General features: G+C 38.8%; 5 protein-coding genes across 7 annotated transcripts; 1 reads left to right on the top strand and 4 right to left on the bottom strand.

Moving 5' to 3' along the window:
• Positions 1-537: 537 nt before the first annotated feature.
• On the top strand, positions 538-7,064 carry LOC116005974. 3 transcript variants are annotated; one of them, XM_031246209.1, is made up of 4 exons: positions 538-956; positions 1,445-3,466; positions 3,601-3,681; positions 6,998-7,064. In XM_031246209.1, exon 2 carries the CDS (start codon positions 1,471-1,473, stop codon positions 3,133-3,135), a length of 1,665 nt encoding a protein of 554 aa, XP_031102069.1. In that variant the 5' UTR covers positions 538-956; positions 1,445-1,470; the 3' UTR covers positions 3,136-3,466; positions 3,601-3,681; positions 6,998-7,064. The 3 variants fall into 3 exon arrangements, with proteins under 3 accessions (XP_031102069.1, XP_031102067.1, XP_031102068.1); XM_031246207.1 differs by lacking the exon at positions 6,998-7,064 and adding an exon at positions 4,114-4,227; XM_031246208.1 differs by lacking the exon at positions 6,998-7,064 and adding an exon at positions 4,114-4,227 and having other exon boundaries at positions 1,439-3,466.
• LOC116005978 (cytochrome P450 76A2-like) lies at positions 3,876-11,200 on the bottom strand. Its single transcript, XM_031246212.1, has 3 exons — positions 11,142-11,200; positions 4,832-5,708; positions 3,876-4,644 (listed from the first exon to the last, which is right to left on the bottom strand). The coding sequence occupies exons 1-3, from the start codon at positions 11,168-11,170 to the stop codon at positions 4,033-4,035; spliced, it is 1,518 nt and encodes a 505-aa protein (XP_031102072.1). The 5' UTR covers positions 11,171-11,200; the 3' UTR covers positions 3,876-4,032.
• Positions 6,740-8,711, bottom strand: LOC116005977 (cytochrome P450 76A2-like). Its single transcript, XM_031246211.1, has 2 exons — positions 7,733-8,711; positions 6,740-7,528 (listed from the first exon to the last, which is right to left on the bottom strand). The coding sequence occupies exons 1-2, from the start codon at positions 8,639-8,641 to the stop codon at positions 6,917-6,919; spliced, it is 1,521 nt and encodes a 506-aa protein (XP_031102071.1). The 5' UTR covers positions 8,642-8,711; the 3' UTR covers positions 6,740-6,916.
• LOC116005975 (cytochrome P450 76A2-like) lies at positions 9,286-11,196 on the bottom strand. Its single transcript, XM_031246210.1, has 2 exons — positions 10,262-11,196; positions 9,286-10,074 (listed from the first exon to the last, which is right to left on the bottom strand). The coding sequence occupies exons 1-2, from the start codon at positions 11,168-11,170 to the stop codon at positions 9,463-9,465; spliced, it is 1,521 nt and encodes a 506-aa protein (XP_031102070.1). The 5' UTR covers positions 11,171-11,196; the 3' UTR covers positions 9,286-9,462.
• Positions 11,201-12,231: 1,031 nt separating the features above from the next.
• On the bottom strand, positions 12,232-14,950 carry LOC116007009 (cytochrome P450 76A1-like). The gene is made up of 3 exons (XM_031247562.1): positions 14,524-14,950; positions 13,732-14,283; positions 12,232-12,992 (listed from the first exon to the last, which is right to left on the bottom strand). The coding sequence occupies exons 1-3, from the start codon at positions 14,878-14,880 to the stop codon at positions 12,381-12,383; spliced, it is 1,521 nt and encodes a 506-aa protein (XP_031103422.1). The 5' UTR covers positions 14,881-14,950; the 3' UTR covers positions 12,232-12,380.
• Between the last annotated feature and the right edge of the window lie 2,559 nt (positions 14,951-17,509).

Genomic DNA, 17,509 nt, shown 5'->3' with positions numbered 1-17,509 from the left:
TTCAAATTGATCACTCGTGATCATTCCACATTCAAATTGTTACCGTTCGTGGTCAAAGTTAACCATCAATGATCATTCAAAGTTTAACAATCTATGGTCATTCCAATTTCCAAGCTAAGAGGACCACAATTAGTTAAATTTGGAAAGTTGAATGACGACGGTAATAAACTTGGACCATGAATAGTAATAATTTGAAAGTCTAAGGATCACAAGTGATCAATTTACAAGTTTAAAATTGAACGTGATAAAATTATTATATTTGAAAGACCGTACCCATATGACATTAACTCAAATTTTCTTATAAATCAAAATGGAGTGGCTAGATATTCACATGAAGCAAAGAGCCAACCACATACGTACAGTACGTAATAGTATCACTGCACTATCAATGCCCTCCAAATTCCATGAAAGATGCATGAATAATAAGTAAACTTTGTTCTTTTTAAAGTAAACCAAGAATTAGAATAAGCATACAAAAATGACACTTTGTAAACTTTGTGATGTTGCTTAATATGCCCGGTATCTCTCTCCATTTACAAGGCCGAAATCTAGTCCAAGTAACTGACAATATGATCGAACAACAAAGGATCTTTGTGTGTGTGATCTAATACCGAGGGAGATACGGGGAAAGCATCAAAGCAGCCAAAATGGCCGTAGCTAGGAAACATCAAAAAGCAGCATAATAATCTGTACAAACGTAAACATCCGAATGGTTTCCATTTTCATTACCTAGGACTCTCCGGCGGGTCGCGTTCGAGTTGCCCCTTTTATGCACTGCCAACCCGCCATTATTGGTGCTAAAATGCTCAGCTCATCATAAAGCTCGTCCCTGATTGGCTTTCTGGTAGCGGGCCCCGCTTTTTTTTTTGCTCCGGCCGGCGGAGCATCTTTCTCTGCCACCTGAACGGTCGATGTTGCTTGGGAGCTCGGAGAGATCGCTCTTCTTTGAATTTACGGTGTGCCCATAATCTTATTGCTTGAATTTTTACTGGTTCTTATCCTCCTCAGTCAAGAAAGTTGATAAAAATTGAGTCTTTATGCTATTCTTGCTCATCCCTTTTACAGATAGCATGCATAGATTCCATATCCATATATTTTAAGGCAAAAATCAGAGATTTTTTAATTTATTTACTGCACTTTTCTTGCCCACAAAAAGTGAAATTCCTAACTTGATTGAGGAGAGGTAAATCATGGCGATTAAGCCGTTCATTAGGTGGGAGAACCACTTTTTTGCCCCCTTTTAGAACTGCTTTTTAAGATCCCATAACCCCACATAGAAGAAAGGAATGTGATAAAAAGTAGTTTTCAGTTTAGGATTCCAAATATGTTTTTTGGCAACTCTGCAAGTTAATCCTAGGCATGAAACATTTGTATGCTAGTTAGATTTTTATACGCTGGAGATTTCTGTTCACAATTATTGCTTTTTAATTATTTTCAGTTACAGGATTTTAAAACCTCCCCAACATATATATGTCTGTTATGATGGTGGCTGAGACAACCTCTGATTCATGGCTTACCAATATTCTGGGACCTCCAAGGAAGGGTTCAGTATTGGAGCCCAAGAGGTCCAAGATTGGTGTTTTGGCATTTGAAGTTGCAACTATGATGTCTAAGGTGATTAACTTGTGGCAGTTGGTAAGCGACGCCCAAATTGCTAGATTAAGAGAAGATATTACAAATTCACCTGGTATTAAGAGGCTTGTCTCTGAAGATGATGAATACCTCATGGATCTAGCTTTAGCTGAGATAATTGAGAATTTAGAATGTCTGGCAAAATCAGTGGTGAGGCTTGGGAGGAGATGCACAGATCCTGTGTATCAAAACCTTGACCAAGTTTTCGATGCCTCATTTGAGATGGATCTTAGTTCGTCTGTGTGGCAATATAGACTGAAGAAGATGGAGAGGAAGGTTAAGAAAATGGAAAGATTTGTTGCAGCCACTAATCAGTTGTATCAAGAGATTGAAGTTCTTGGAGAACATGAACAAACTTTGAGGCGATTGAAGTCTGGTTCTAATCCAAGTCAACTGCAATTGCTTGAGTTTCAGCCGAGGGTTATGTTGCAACGTCAGGAAATCAAGAATCTTCAAGAAATGTCGCCTTGGGTTAGAACGTATGACTATATTGTTCGGCTTTTGTTCAGATCTATTTTTACAATAATTATGAGGATTAAATTTGCTTTGGGGATAAACCTTATAGGCAATGGTGAGGGAAGCAATCAATTTGAGGATTTCAACAATAATTCTTTTGCACACAATCGCTCTGTACCTGTCATGTTGCAATCTTCGGTTTATCCATCTGAAAATAACATGTCCAGAGTCTATTCAGGACCTCTTGGGAAGTCATTTTCAAACCTGGGGCTTGATGGTGACAAGAATCAATCGAACAATAGGGAATTGCTTACACGTCAGTCATCTGTTCGTCGTGGAAAGCCATCACAGATGAGATCCAGACCCCTTGCTTCTATTGGATCTTTGGGAGTGTGCATGAAGGCTGGTAGTTATTCGCCTGCTATAGATTGCTATGCACCATCAAATAGTGGAATTTCGAGGTCCGATCGCAGTTCCTTAGGAGTTGCTGGTGCATTTGATGAAATGAATGCACTTGCTTCCTCATGCAAGGGTGCAAAAACCACTCTTTTCAATTTCAAGCGTAAGCTGTTAGTTGCCCCGCCATCAACTCTTGGTTTTACTGCCTTGGCTCTCCATTATGCAAATATTATCATACTTATTGAGAAGTTAGCTTCTTCACCTCAATTGATCAGCCTCGACGCTAGAGATAACCTATACAATATGTTGCCTGCAAGTGTCAAAACCACCCTGAGGGCGTTGTTAAGGCCGTTCTCTAAGAAATCGGCTTCATCTATTTATGATCCAGCCCTTGCTGCAGACTGGGGTTTGGCACTGCCAAGGATATTAGAATGGTTATCTCCACTTGCTCAGAACACAGTGAGGTGGCATTCTGAGAGAAACGTTGAGAAGCATCAAATGACTTCTCGGGCACATTCTCAAATGACTTCTCGGACAAATGTGCTTCTTGTGCAGACCCTCTACTTTGGCAGCAAAGCTAAGACTGAAGCAACAATCATAGAGCTTCTTCTTGGTCTGAATTACCTCTCACAATATGTTCAAAGTTAATAGTAAGAACATCATGGAGTTTTGGCATAGTAGAGTTTGCAATGATTATATTCTCCACGATGATAACATTTCTCACACTCTTTAAGTGATTTTTGTTTACATCTTGTAATCGTTTCTGTAAATGTAGCTCATAAGAATATAGCATATGGAGTAATAATATAATTTTGTTCTTTGATAAAGGCCTGTGTGCATATAGCTGCATGAGATTTCATGCAGCAAAGCTTGTTGCACTAGTGGCAAAACAATGGAATGATGTGATTTTATATCAATATATTCATACTAATCTGTGCACTGAGCTTATTCTTCAGCAAATAAAACAGCATATTACATGGTAAGTTATGATGGGTCTCAATGCAAATGCACTATTTAGACTTCTAGCTTCTGTCAAGCTACAACTCTCTTTAGTATTGCTTTCAGGGGTTCAAATTTGCTAACCACTATTCCCATCCTTTCTTTCATGTCCAGAGATTGTGAGGTTACACTGCATTCGAGGTCCCAGTCACAAGTACTCTTTTGAGTGTTAACATATTTGAGAACGTATCAAAAGTAAGTAGATTCTTGTCTTTAAGATTTTATATTTGAGCCACATATCCTTGTTCTCATTGAAGAAGTTAAATTGCAGTAATGGGTTCTATCCACTTCTTAAGTGATTTTTGTTTACCATCTTGTAATCTTTTCTGTAAATGTAGCTTATAAGAATATAATTAGGGAGTAATAATACAATACTATGTGGAGGTATATTATAATGATGAGCAAATCTTATAGTTGCAAACAGATCAATATATTACATGCATTGTATGTGTACAATGCTTATTCTTCAGCAAGTAAAACAGTATAGTAAATGGTAAGTCATAACAGGTCTTAATGCAAATGCACTATTTAGACTTGTAACTCCTTTCAAGCTACAATTCTCCTTGGTATTGCTTTCAGGGGTTCTGATTTGCTAACTGCTATTCCCATCCTTTCTTTCATATCTAGAGATTGTGAGGTCACATTGCATTTGAGCTCCCAGTCGAAGGCATGGAGCAGCGATCCCAGAATGAAATGCAGCATCCGGTTACCTAACGGGAGGCCTACACAGATCCTCCGGCCTGCACCAAATGGTAGAAATTCAAAATCCTGCCCCTTGAAGTCTATATTTGAGCCCAGGAATCTCTCCGGCTTGAAAGATAGAGGGTCATCCCAGCTTTCAGGGTCTCGTCCAATTGCCCAAACATTTACGAAGACTTGAGTGTCTTTAGGTATGTCATACTCCATAAATTTAGTATCTTGAATTGCCCTTCTTGGCACTAAGAAAGCAACAGGGGGATGCAAACGTAGTGTTTCCTTGACCACAGCCTGCATGTAGTGCAGATTATCAATATCACTTTCCTCAAATCTCCGGTTTGGTCCTACAACTTCATAAATCTCTTCTTTGACTTTGGCCATCGCTTTTGGGTTACACAAGAGCTCACTTAGTGCCCATTCCACACTGCTGCTAGTTGTCTCTGTACCACCAAAAAACATTTCCTGCAGTACCAAAATATGGGGGGTAGGAAATAGGAATAATGAATTCTGCTCAATATATTTTCGGTGATCTGTTTCCTTTTCAGTATGTAACAAGGATCCATAGTCCATACTAGATTAGCAATATATACTTATGAAGCATGCCAAGATGATAAACAAATATAATAGATAATAGTTGGCAAGAACTTACCGTTACAAATATATTGATTTCATGTTCTGATAGCTTGGCTGGCTCATCCTTTCCATTGCCTTCAAACTCGAGCAATACATCCAAAAAATCTTTCCTCTTTCTACTCTCCTGTCTGTCTTCGTTCATGTGTTCCTTCACAAGCGTAGAAACAATCTCCAGTGTTGTTTTCACATCTCTGTCAGCCTTCCTTCTTAAACCCTGCAAGTCTAGCCACCTAAGACCTGGGAATATGTCTGAAATGTTTGGAGTGCCAAACCACTGTACGACGCCTGCCAAGGCATCGAAAAACTTTGAAGCTTTATCTGACATAGGATCTACCAAATCGCGAGAGAGAAATAGGTTCCCCAACAAGTTAAATGTTGAGAGGAAAACAAAGTGTGCTACATGAACCCCAGTCCCTGTCTGCACAGAACTTGCTTCTTTTTCTATCCATAACAGCATGTCATCAATGCATTTTCTCCTAACAGGCACTGTTTCATTAATCCTCTTATGCACGAACAATTCCACTGTGCCTATCCTCCTTAGCAATCGCCAGTAGGATCCATATGGGGCAAACGCCAAGGATCCCTTGTGGTAGCCCTGCACCTTCATGGCGTCTATTACTTTGCGATCTGCAAATGAGACATCATGGTTTTTGAAGAGCTTAGCAGCTGCCTTGGCAGACAGAATTGCCATGGTTCCGACAGAGCCTATCCTTAACCAAATCACAGGACCATACTCGTTTTTCATCTCCGCTATTGCTTGATGTGGAAGTGCTCCAAGATCCAACATGTTCCCAATAACAGGCAACCCAGGTGGTCCTGGAGGTAGTCTGTAGGAACATGATTTCTTTCGGGCGAATAGAAAGACCAATCCCGGAATCAGGAAGATGGCAGACCAAACCAGGTACTTCCATTCCCACTCCATCTCTTAAATGTCAACTTGAGGTTTTTCAAATTGCAGGTCTCTCAATTCTTGTTATCTATGTTCATCAAATGCTCATTTAAAGTGGAGGAGCTACTGTGGAAAGTGACCCTTTCTTTTAGTTTATTCAGAAAGAAACAAAATATATATATATATATATTTAACTTCTTGCCTCCACCAAATCTTTTTGAAGAAGTCAACTTTTAGTAATGGGTTCTATCCAATTCTTAAGTGATTTTTGTTTACATCTTGTAATCTTTTCTCTATATGTAGCTTATACAAATATAATTATGGAGAAATAATATAATACCATGTGGAGGCATATTATAATGATGAACAATTAATTTTCTGACTCTTATTCCCATTCTTTCTTTCCTGTCCAGAGTGCAGCATCCCAAAACAAAGTGCAGCATCCGGTTACTTAATGGGAGGCCTGCACACACCTCTGGCATGCACCTAATGGCAGATATTCAAAATTCTGACCCTTCAAATCTATATTTGAGCCCGGGAATCTCTCAGGCTTGGAAGACAAATGGTCATCCCAGCTTTCAGGGTCTCTTCCAATTGCCCAAACATTTATGAAGTTTGAGTATCTTTAGGTATGTCATGCCCATAAACTTTACATTGTCATGTCTGTCTTCGTTCATACGTTCCTTCACAAACATAGAAACAATTATTGAAGAACCATTCTCAATCTCTAAGAATCATTTTCTCTATTTAATATTTATTTCACCTATCACACGTTTTATTTCATTCACACTCCATTATGATATATGTGTTTATAAAATTGTTGATGGGAAACTAGGGAATCTAGGATAACAATGGAAGGTGACCATTTTAATTTTTTATTCAGAAAAAAAGAGAGAAAAATTTGAATTCTTATTGCCTCCACCAACTCTGTTCGTATTGGCCCAGGTACTCTTCTGTCTGTTGACAAGTTTGAGAATGTGTACGGAGAGATATCTCGAAAATCAAAAGTAGAGTAGATTATGGCTTTAATACAGATAAAGAAATCGCCTGAAAAACTATTATTATAATGATAAGCAAATCTTATAGTTGCAAGCAGATGAATATTACATGCATGTGCACTGAGATTTATTCTTCAGCAAGTAAAACAGTACAGTACATGGTAACTCATAACAGGTCTCAATGCAAATGCACTATTTAGACTCGTAACTTCTTTCAAGCTACAATTCTCCTTGGTATTGCTTTCAGGGGTTCAGATTTGCTAACTGCTATTCCCATCCTTTCTTTCATGTCCAGAGATTGTGAGGTCACATTGCATTCGAGCTCCCAGTCGAAGGCATGGAGCAGCGATCCCAGAATGAAATGCAGCATCCGGTTACCTAACGGGAGGCCTACACAGATCCTCCGGCCTGCACCAAATGGTAGAAATTCAAAATCCTGCCCCTTGAAGTCTACATTTGAGCCCAGAAATCTCTCGGGCTTGAAAGATAAAGGGTCCTCCCAGCTTTCAGGGTCTCGTCCAATTGCCCAAACATTTACGAAGACTTGAGTGTCTTTAGGTATGTCATACTCCATAAATTTAGTATCTTGAATTGCTCTTCTTGGAATTAAGAAAGCAGCAGGGGGATGCAAACGTAGTGTTTCCTTGACCACTGCCTGCATGTAGTGCAGATTATCAATATCACTTTCCTCAAATCTCCGGTTTGGTCCTACAACTTCATAAATCTCTTCTTTGGATTTTGCCATCGCTTTTGGGTTACACAAGAGCTCACTTAGTGCCCATTCCACACTGCTGCTAGTCGTCTCTGTACCAGCGAAAAACATTTCCTGCAGTACCAAAATACGGAAGGGTAGGAAATAGGAATAGTGAATTCTGCTCAATATATTTTCCGTGATTTGTTTCCTTTTCAGTATGTAACAAGGATCCATAGTCCATACTAGATTAGCAATATATACTTCTGAAGCACGCCAAGATGAAAAACAGATATAATAGATAATAGTTATAATAGATAATAGTTGGCAAGAACTTACCATTATAAATATATTGATTTCATGTTCTGATAGCTTGGCTGGTTCATCCTTTCCATTGCCTTCAAACTCGAGCAATACATCCAAGAAATCTTTCCTCTTTCCACTCTCCTGTCTGTCTTCGTTCATGCGTTCCTTCACAAGCGTAGAAATAATTTCCAGTGTTGTTCTCACATCTCTGTCAGCCTTCCTCCTTAAACCCTGCAAGTCTAGCCACCTAAGACCTGGGAATATGTCTGAAATGTTTGGAGTGCCAAATAACTGTGCGATGCCTTTCAAGGCATCGAAAAACTTTGAAGCTTTATCTGACATAGGATCTACCAAATCGCGAGAGAGAAATAGGTTCCCCAACAAGTTGAATGTTGAGAGGAAAACAAAGTGTGCTACATGAACCCCAGTCCCTCTCTGCACAGAACTTGCTTCTTTTTCTATCCATAACAGCATGTCATCAATGCATTTTCTCCTAACAGGCACTGTTTCATTAATCCTTTTATGCACGAACAATTCCACTGTGCATATCCTCCTTAGCACGCGCCAGTAGGATCCATATGGGGCAAGCACCAAGGATCCCTTGTGGTAGCCCTGCACCTTCATGGCGTCTATCAATTTGCGATCTGCAAATGAGACATCATGGTTCTTGAAGAGCTCAGCAGCTGCCTTGGCAGACAGAATTGCCATGGTTCTGACAGAGCCTATCCTTAACCAAATCACAGAACCATACTTGTTTTTCATCTCCGCTATTGTTTGATGTGGATATGCTCCAAGATCCAAAATGTTCCCAATAACAGGCAACCCAGGTGGTCCTGGAGGTAGTCTGTAGGAACATGATGACTTCTTTCGGGCGAACAGAAAGACCAATCCCGGAATCAGGAAGATGGCAGACCAAACCAAGTACTTCCATTCCCACTCCATCTTTTAAAAGTTTTGAGCTTTTGCAATTTGCAGGTTTGTCTATGTTGAATTACTAGGATGTGCACTAATAATTTATTCAGGCAATCTTGGAAAGTCTTTTATGATACACCTCCAGATATTTGTACCTTATAGTGACAAAGTTTGTGTGTCAATTGTTTTAGTACCACATGAATGGGCACATGCCAATTATTTTAGTGGTGTGAAAAAATGTGGTTGTGAAATTTTGGCACTATTTTCAATTGTTATTACGACAAAGATATTTTCACTGCGTTTGATCTCTCACCCTTCCCGTCCCTGATGGAGAAGCTAAATCGTGATTCGTGAGATATTGGTTGTATTCTAGTGTCCACAACAAGATCAAGTTCTTACCTCAAACTCTGCACCATGCATTTTGCATTTGCTAACAAAATAAAGCTTATGAACTTCTATTGAGTTAATTGACCAATAAAATAAAATAACGCTATGACTCATTTTATCACAAGTAAGTAAGCTGGCCACCTTTGCGCTAAGCTAGCAAGATTGCTTCTACCTTTCCTTTCCTTCTTTATATGTTGTTATCCCTTAAATAGTATGTAGTGTCACATAATGTTATTATTAGATTGAATAATTGTAACGACTTTTTATGGAAGATTGAAAAGATAGGATTTGCATGGAAAACTATTATTATAATGATAAGCAAATCTTATAGTTGCAAGCAGAACAGTATTACATGCATGTGCACTGAGATTATTCTTCAGCAAGTAAAACAGTATAGTACATGACTACATGGTATGTCATAACAGGTCTCAATGCAAATGCACTATTTAGACTGGTAACTTCTTTCAAGCTACAATTCTCCTTGGTATTGCTTTCAGGGGTTCAGATTTGCTAACTGCTATTCCAATCCTTTCTTTCATGTCCAGAGATTGTGAGGTCACATTGCATTCGAGCTCCCAGTCGAAGGCATGGAGCAGTGATCCCAGAATGAAATGCAGCATCCGGTTACCTAATGGGAGGCCTACACAGATCCTCCGCCCTGCACCAAATGGTAGAAATTCAAAATTCTGCCCCTTGAAGTCTATGTTTGAGCCCAGAAATCTCTCAGGTTTGAAAGATAGAGGGTCATCCCAACTTTCAGGGTCTCGTCCAATTGCCCAAACATTTACGAAGACTTGAGTGTCTTTAGGTATGTCATACTCCATAAATTTAGTATCTTGAATTGCTCTTCTTGGAATTAAGAAAGCAAGAGGGGGATGCAAACGTAGTGTTTCCTTGACCACAGCCTGCATGTAGTGCAGATTATCAATATCACTTTCCTCAAATCTCCGGTTTGGTCCTACAACTTCATAAATCTCTTCTTTGACTTTTGCCATCACTTTTGGGTTACACAAGAGCTCACTTAGTGCCCATTCCACACTGCTGCTAGTCGTCTCTGTACCAGCGAAAAACATTTCCTGCAGTACCAAAATACGGGGGGTAGGAAATAGGAATAGTGAATTCTGCTCAATATATTTTCGGTGGTATGTTTTCTTTTCCGTATGTAACAAGGATCCATAGTCCATACTAGATTAGCAATATATACTTCTGAAGCATGCCAAGATGAAAAATAAATATAATAGATAATAGTTGGCAAGAACTTACGGTTACAAATACATTGATTTCATGTTCTGATAGCTTGGCTGGTTCATCCTTTCCATTGCCTTCAAACTCGAGCAACACATCCAAAAAATCTTTCCTCTTTCCACTCTCCTGTCTGTCTTCATTCATGCGTTCCTTCGCAAGCGTAGAAATAATTTCCAGTGTTGTTCTCACATCTCTGTCAGCCTTCCTCCTTAAACCCTGCAAGTCTAGCCACCTAAGACCTGGGAATATGTCTGAAATGTTTGGAGTGCCAAGCCACTGTGTGATGCCTTTTAGGGCATCGAAAAACTTCGAAGCTTTATCTGACATAGGATCTACCAAATCGCAAGAGAGAAATAGGTTCCCCAACAAGTTAAATGCTGAGAGGAAAACAAAGTGTGCTACTTTAACCCCAGTCCCTTTCTGCACAGAACTTGCTTCTTTTTCTATCCATAACAGCATGTCATCAATGCATTTTCTCCTAACAGGCACTGTTTCAGTAATCCTCTTATGCACGAACAATTCCACTGTGCCAATCCTCCTTAGCAATCGCCAGTAGGATCCATATGGGGCAATCGCCAAGGATCCCTTGTGGTAGCCCTGCACCTTCATGGCGTCAATCACTTTGCGATCTGCAAATGAAACATCATGGTTCTTGAAGAGCTCAGCAGCTGCCTTGGCAGACAGAATTGCCATGGTACTGACAGAGCCTATCCTTAACCAAATCACAGAACCATACTTGTTTTTCATCTCCGCTATTGTTTGATGTGGTAATGCTCCAAGATCAAATATGTTCCCAAACACAGGCAACCCAGGCGGGCCTGGAGGTAGTCTGTAGGAACATGATGACTTCTTTCGGGCGAATAGAAAGACCAATCCCGGAATCAGGAAGATGGCAGACCAAATCAAGTACTTCCATTCCCACTCCATCTCTTAAAATTTTTGAGGTTTTGCAATTTGCAGGTTTGTCTATGTTGAATAACTAGGATGTGCACTAACAATTTATTCAGGCAATCTTGGAAAGTCTTTCATGATACACCTCCAAAGAATTGTACCTTATAGTGACAAAGGTTGTGGGTCAATTGTTTTAGTACCACATGCCAATTATTTTTTTGAATACTGCCAATTATTTCAGTGTCGTGAAATTAAATAATTGTGCTTTATAGGGACAAAGTTTGTGGGTCAATTGTTTTAGTACCATGTGCCAATTATTTCAGTGTTGTGAAAATTTTAAATTATTTTCGATTATTTTAGTGGTTGTGAAATTTTGATACTAATTCAATTGTTATTATGACAAAGATATTTTCATTATTTGATCTTTCACCATGTGGAACTTTGCACCATGCATTTTATTGTCGCAAATAAAACAAAGCTTATGAACTTTTTTTGAGTTAGTTGACCACACAAATACGTAAGCTGGGTTAGCTGGCTGCCTTTGCATTTTGTTGCATATGTAGTGTCGCATAATGTTATTATTAGATTGAATAATTGTAATAACATAAATTATTGTATTAATACAAATTTGAAAATGGTCGAAAAACTTATTTAAAATTCTACTTACAATTTTGCTTCCCTATGAAAGATTGAGAAGATAGGATTTGCATGGTTTTAAATCTTCTTTGCTACACGACATGAACTTCATTGCCCGTTTAAGGAAATCAACATTAATTGTCATCTCATGTTCTTGTCATTTTATAGCCACTTGCTCCGGCCCACTTCTTCAAATAACCATGTGCAAGTTGTGACGTTGTCACTTTTCACCTTGTTTTGTCCATTCAATTGATAAGAGATGAAATAATAAAAGTGGGCGATCCATCATCTTAGATAAAACGAAACATGTTATATGAGTAGAAAGTAAGAAGATTCTTTTTAGGCTGTTCCATTACTCATTTTAGCATAATTCTTTGCCAATTGCCATTTAAGGTCAAAAGATCATGTTTACTTCATGTATATTCTCGAATAGTGGCTGTAGATTTTATAGTCACTCAAAATAAAAATTTAACTATAGTTGCATTGAGGCATAATGTAATATATATGACCATAGTTGCAAGCAGATGAATTTTTCATATCCATTTACCTTATTCATTGGAAACTAAAAGATAATAATTACAAGGTGGAATTCTAGCTAGCTTCTGTCAAGCTAAGCCACAACTCTCCTTGGTATTGCTTTCAGAGGTTCAAATTTTCTGACTGTGATTCCCATTCTTTCTGCCATGTCCAGAGATTCTGAGGTCACATTGCCTTCAAGTTCCCAGTCAAAACTATGAAGCAATGATCCCAGAAGAAAATGCAGCATTCTATTACCTAATGGCAGACCTGCACAGATTCTCCTACCTGCACCAAATGGCAGAAACTCAAAGTTTTGTCCCTTGAAATCTATGTTGGAGCCCAGGAACCTCTCAGGCTTGAAAGACAAAGGGTCTTCCCAGCTTTCATGGTCCCTGCCAATTGCCCAGACATTTATGAAGACCCGAGTGTCTTTGGGTATGTCATACCCCATAAATTTAGTGTCTTGAATTGCTCTTCTTGGGATCAAGAGAGGTGCCGGGGGATGCAGACGTAATGTTTCTTTCACCACAGCTTGCAGATATTGCAGATTATCAATGTCTCTTTCCTCGAATCTCCGGTTTGGTCCCACAATTCCACGAATCTCTTCTTGGGCTTTGGTCATTGCTTTCGGGTTGCGCAGGAGCTCCGTTAGTGCCCATTCCACCGTGCTGCTAGTCGTGTCTGTTCCAGCCAAAAACATTTCCTGCAGTAAGAGATAAGAATTTTCTTTTATTTTTTGAGATGACGAGAAAAACTTGTAGTCATCATCTTAGGGTGTACATGAGTTAATTCTGATCTTGTGATCCTAATAAACAAAGAAAATTATTGGTTTCTTGATTTCGGGTAGTCATTCCGTGAGTTAACATAACCGATCGAACGAACATAAAATGTAAAAAATTAATAAATAGAAACAAGGATTCCAAAAATTTACTATTTTATTGATAATTTTGTACATGTAGTGTCTGGGTTCTCTGTAGTAGAAAAAAATGGAGTTGTCATGTTCTTGTTCCTAACCCCAGCAGAAGATGGTGAGAAGAATGGGTATTCATGGGTAGTTCATAGGCTAATAATGGGAAAATAACGGCTAATTTATTGGATGTTAATGGGTAATTAGGAGAATTTATGATTTTAAATGAGTAATAGTTTGGATAATAAATGGGAGGTTATGGAAAGATAATTAGCGAGTAGACTGGTCATGTTCTGGGTGTTAATTGTCGAATTCGAGACCTAACTGTCTGTTAGGTGGTATAGACGGGGTACTCATGCTGGGTATTCATAAAAGATCAGTCTAAATTATCATAGCTAATCAAGTTAAAGCAAAAAGTTAGGTGAATATGCTGCTCCGGTAGAGTCAAGCTTAAAATTTTGTAATTACCAAATAAGAGTTTTCTAGATATGATTTGGCTAAAATCCATGGAATGGAGTTAAGAAGTTATTATTACCAGCATAAATATATTGATCTGGTGTTCTGAAAGCTTGGCTGGTTCATCTTTTCCACTGCCTTCAAACCTGAGCAGAACATCCAAGAAATCAGTCTTCCTTTTCCCACTGTCCTGTACTCCTTCTTTACAACGTTCCTTCACAAAAGCTGAAACAATTTGCAGCGCAATTTTCAGATCTCTGTCGGTCTTCCCCCTTAAACCCTGCAAATCCAGCCACCTAAGACATGGGAAGATGTCGGAGATGTTCGGAGTGCCACCCCACTCCATGATTCCCATCATGGCGTTGAAAAACTTGGACCCTTTTTCCGACACAGGATCCACCAAATCGCTGGAGAACATTAAGTTTCCCAGCATGTTGAATGTTGCCAGGAAAACAAAGCGCGTTACGTGAATCCCAGAACCTGCGGCAGCTTCGTTTTCTACCCACCGGAGCAGGTCGTCGATGCATTTTCGCCGGACGGGGGCCGTTTCGTTCACCTTCTTGTGCACGAACATTTCCACCGAGCATATCCGCCTTAACACCCGCCAGTATGATCCATACTGGGCGAACACCTGTGAGTTACGAGCAAAGCTGTATTTATTAATGACAAACCAACAGATTATAGCAGAAAATTACTACTATGACTAGTCTAAATGAACATATTTAGAACCGCCAAAGACCTTGTGGTGGGTTGCATCCTAGAAGGATGGATTCTAGCCTCAGTGGAGGTAATATTAGCTGTTTGTGCTTTATTGATTGAGAAAGTAACTATGAACAAATACAACACTGTAACAGACAAAACAAAAAAGCACCAGGGATCCCTTGTTGTAATCGTGCGACAGCATGACGTCGACGATGTTGCGGCCAACGAATGGGACGTCGTGGTTCTTGAAGAGCTCGGCGGCGGCCTTGGCCGACTGGATTGCCAGGGTGCTGACAGAGCCTATCCTTAGCCAAACCACAGGGCCGTACGTGTTTCTCATCGCGGCTATTGTTTGGTGAGGTAGTGATCCGAGGTCGAACATGTTGCCCAACACGGGCAGCCCAGGCGGGCCCGGCGGCAGTCTGCCGGAACGTGGCTTGTTCCGGGAGAGTAGAAGGAGCAGAGACGCCGGAATCAAGAAGACCGCCAACAACATGATGACGTATCGCCCATCCCAGTACTCCATCTCTGCGAAGTTAACTAAAGCTAGTGGGATGGTGTCGGAAATTGCAGGCGGCTCAACCAACGGTATTTAATGGTGTCTCTTTAACCTTCTAGTAGGATATATGATTGGGGCAATTGAGTAATTCTACATTTACTCCCAATTCACACTCTCATTTTTTACTCCATATGAGTTGGCATGCTTTGATTGATCAATTTAATAGGGGGCCATGTGTTTATCCATTCCTTTTTGTTTCATCCTCCAATCAAATTTGAACACGAGTGGAAGTAAAAATTGGGAATATAATTTTTAGAGTGCATCTAGTATTTTTGTTTTGTCTAATAAATGCATTGAGTATTACACACTTGCGTCATTTTCAATCTTCTTTTTTTTTTTTTGGGATAAGGGTCAAATAGACCCTCAAACTATAATCAATTGTGCAATTAGGCCCTCGAACAATAAAAAGCTTCAATTAGGCCCCCGAACTTGTTATTTTGGGGCAAATAGACCCTTTAACATATTTGTGACCTATAATTACAGGTCACCAAAAATTCCGGCCAACTCCGCCGATCGTCCGGCGAAGTTCCGGCAAACAACACAAAACCATCCACCACCGGCGACCTCACGGTCGCGGTGGCGTCCGGCAGCGGAGATGGCGACCAAGTGGCGACCGTGAGGTCGCCGGTGGTGGATGGTTTTGCGTTGTTTGCCGGAACTTCGCCGGACGATCGCCGGAGTTGGCCGGAATTTTTGGTGACCTGTAATTATAGGTCACAAATATGTTAAAGGATCTATTTGCCTCAAAATAACAAGTTCGGGGGCCTAATTGAAGCTTTTTATTGTTCGAGGGCCTAATTGCACAATTGATTATAGTTTGAGGGTCTATTTGACCCTTATCCCTTTTTTTTTTTGAAATAAATCTTATTTTTTTTTAAACAATCATTTTCAATAATTTTCAATCTTTAATTATAACCATACGGCAGTATCAGTATATATAATTGAATTTTTACAGCAGCAAATTAAACACTTGGGGATGCATGTGTGGTGCTGGTACCTTAGCTTGTTGTCTTTACATGGTAATACGTTATTTACATGAAAAAAGTATCAAATAGACTACTAAACATATTACTTTTGTGCAATTCACTTACTAAACTTAAAAAATGTATAATTAAATCATTAAACAAGTAAAATATATGTGTAATTGTGACATTTTTAAAAATTTTCTGGTAGACTCTTTGATAATATATAACTTATATAGTATATACTAAGAATCGTCATTTCCTCTGTTATACAAGTTAGGATGAAATATTGAAATGTTTTCAACTTTAATTGCAATAAAAAAGTTATAAAAATGTCTCAATTATTCATATTTTACTTGTTTTTTAAGTTCAATTATACATTTTTAAATTGAGTGACCCAATTGTATAAAAGAGATAAAGTTAAATGATCTATTTAAAACTTCGATGCAATATCCAAGATGCCCAATCTTATCACGTTTAGTAATGGCATTATTGGCTATATATTGAAAACTCGTGTCATTCTCAGTCTTTGATTATAACCACATATAAATATTAGTATTATTATTGGATATATTTTAGAGCATGTGTTGCTTTCAAACTTTTGATCGAGTATGCAATGGTGACACCTTTTTGTTATCATATGGTAATATAGTATATTTAGAAATAGAATAAATTTTGTTTGATCAATAATTTTACTAAATATTTATGTTACACACTTACACGTAAAAAACAAAAACAAAAACAAAAATAAAAAAAAATTAAAAAAATCATGTCATGATAAAATTCATATGTGTGAACCTTTGTTAGTTAGGGTTGCATATCCCTACTTGCTTTCCAAATTAATCTCGCTGATACATATAATTCAGAAGAATATGTGAGTGAGTCATACACAGCATCTCTTTCCCACAAATAATTGAAATGCTGACATGTCTATTTCTTTAGACCATATATATATATATATATACCTATTTTGAATGAAAAATTGTGTTTATATAAACCTGGCTCAAACCAAGAGGGAAAGGATTTGAACTTGTGATCTTGCGGTTACAAATGTGGATCTCTTGCCATCTTGGCTAGGGTTACCCTACTATCCCCTATTTTGTATTTAAGTGCAATTTCACTCATTATTTCTATTCGGTTCTGACTAGGGGTGTAAACGAGCCGAGCCGAGCTCGAACCTAGGGTGGCTTGAGCTCGAGCTCGATCGAGCTTGAAAATTGATGCTCAAGCTCGAGCTCGGTAATATTCGAGCTGCTCGAGTTCGGCTCGAGCAGCTCGATTGTTCGAGCTCGATCTTGAGCTCGAGTTCGAGCTTGAATTTGAGCTCGAATTCATGCTCGAACTCAAGGTCGAGTCCGATTTTAAACTCGAATTTAACCTGTTTGATTTTAAATTTATGTTTCAATTAAAAATAAACTATAATATTATATATATATATATATATATATATATATATATATATATATATATATATATATATATATATATATATATATATATCTCTCGCGAGCGGCTCATCGAGCCACGAGCCTAAGAAATTAGAGATCGAGCTCAGTTCGATTATTAAACGAGCCGCTCGAACTCGAATTTGACCGAGCGGCTCGGCTCATTTATACCCCTACTTGTCAACAATC

Source organism: Ipomoea triloba, chromosome 15, assembly GCF_003576645.1.
Source record: "Ipomoea triloba cultivar NCNSP0323 chromosome 15, ASM357664v1".
NCBI classification, from domain to species: Eukaryota; Viridiplantae; Streptophyta; class Magnoliopsida; order Solanales; family Convolvulaceae; genus Ipomoea; species Ipomoea triloba.
This window is presented reverse-complemented; position numbering and strand designations above follow the sequence as displayed.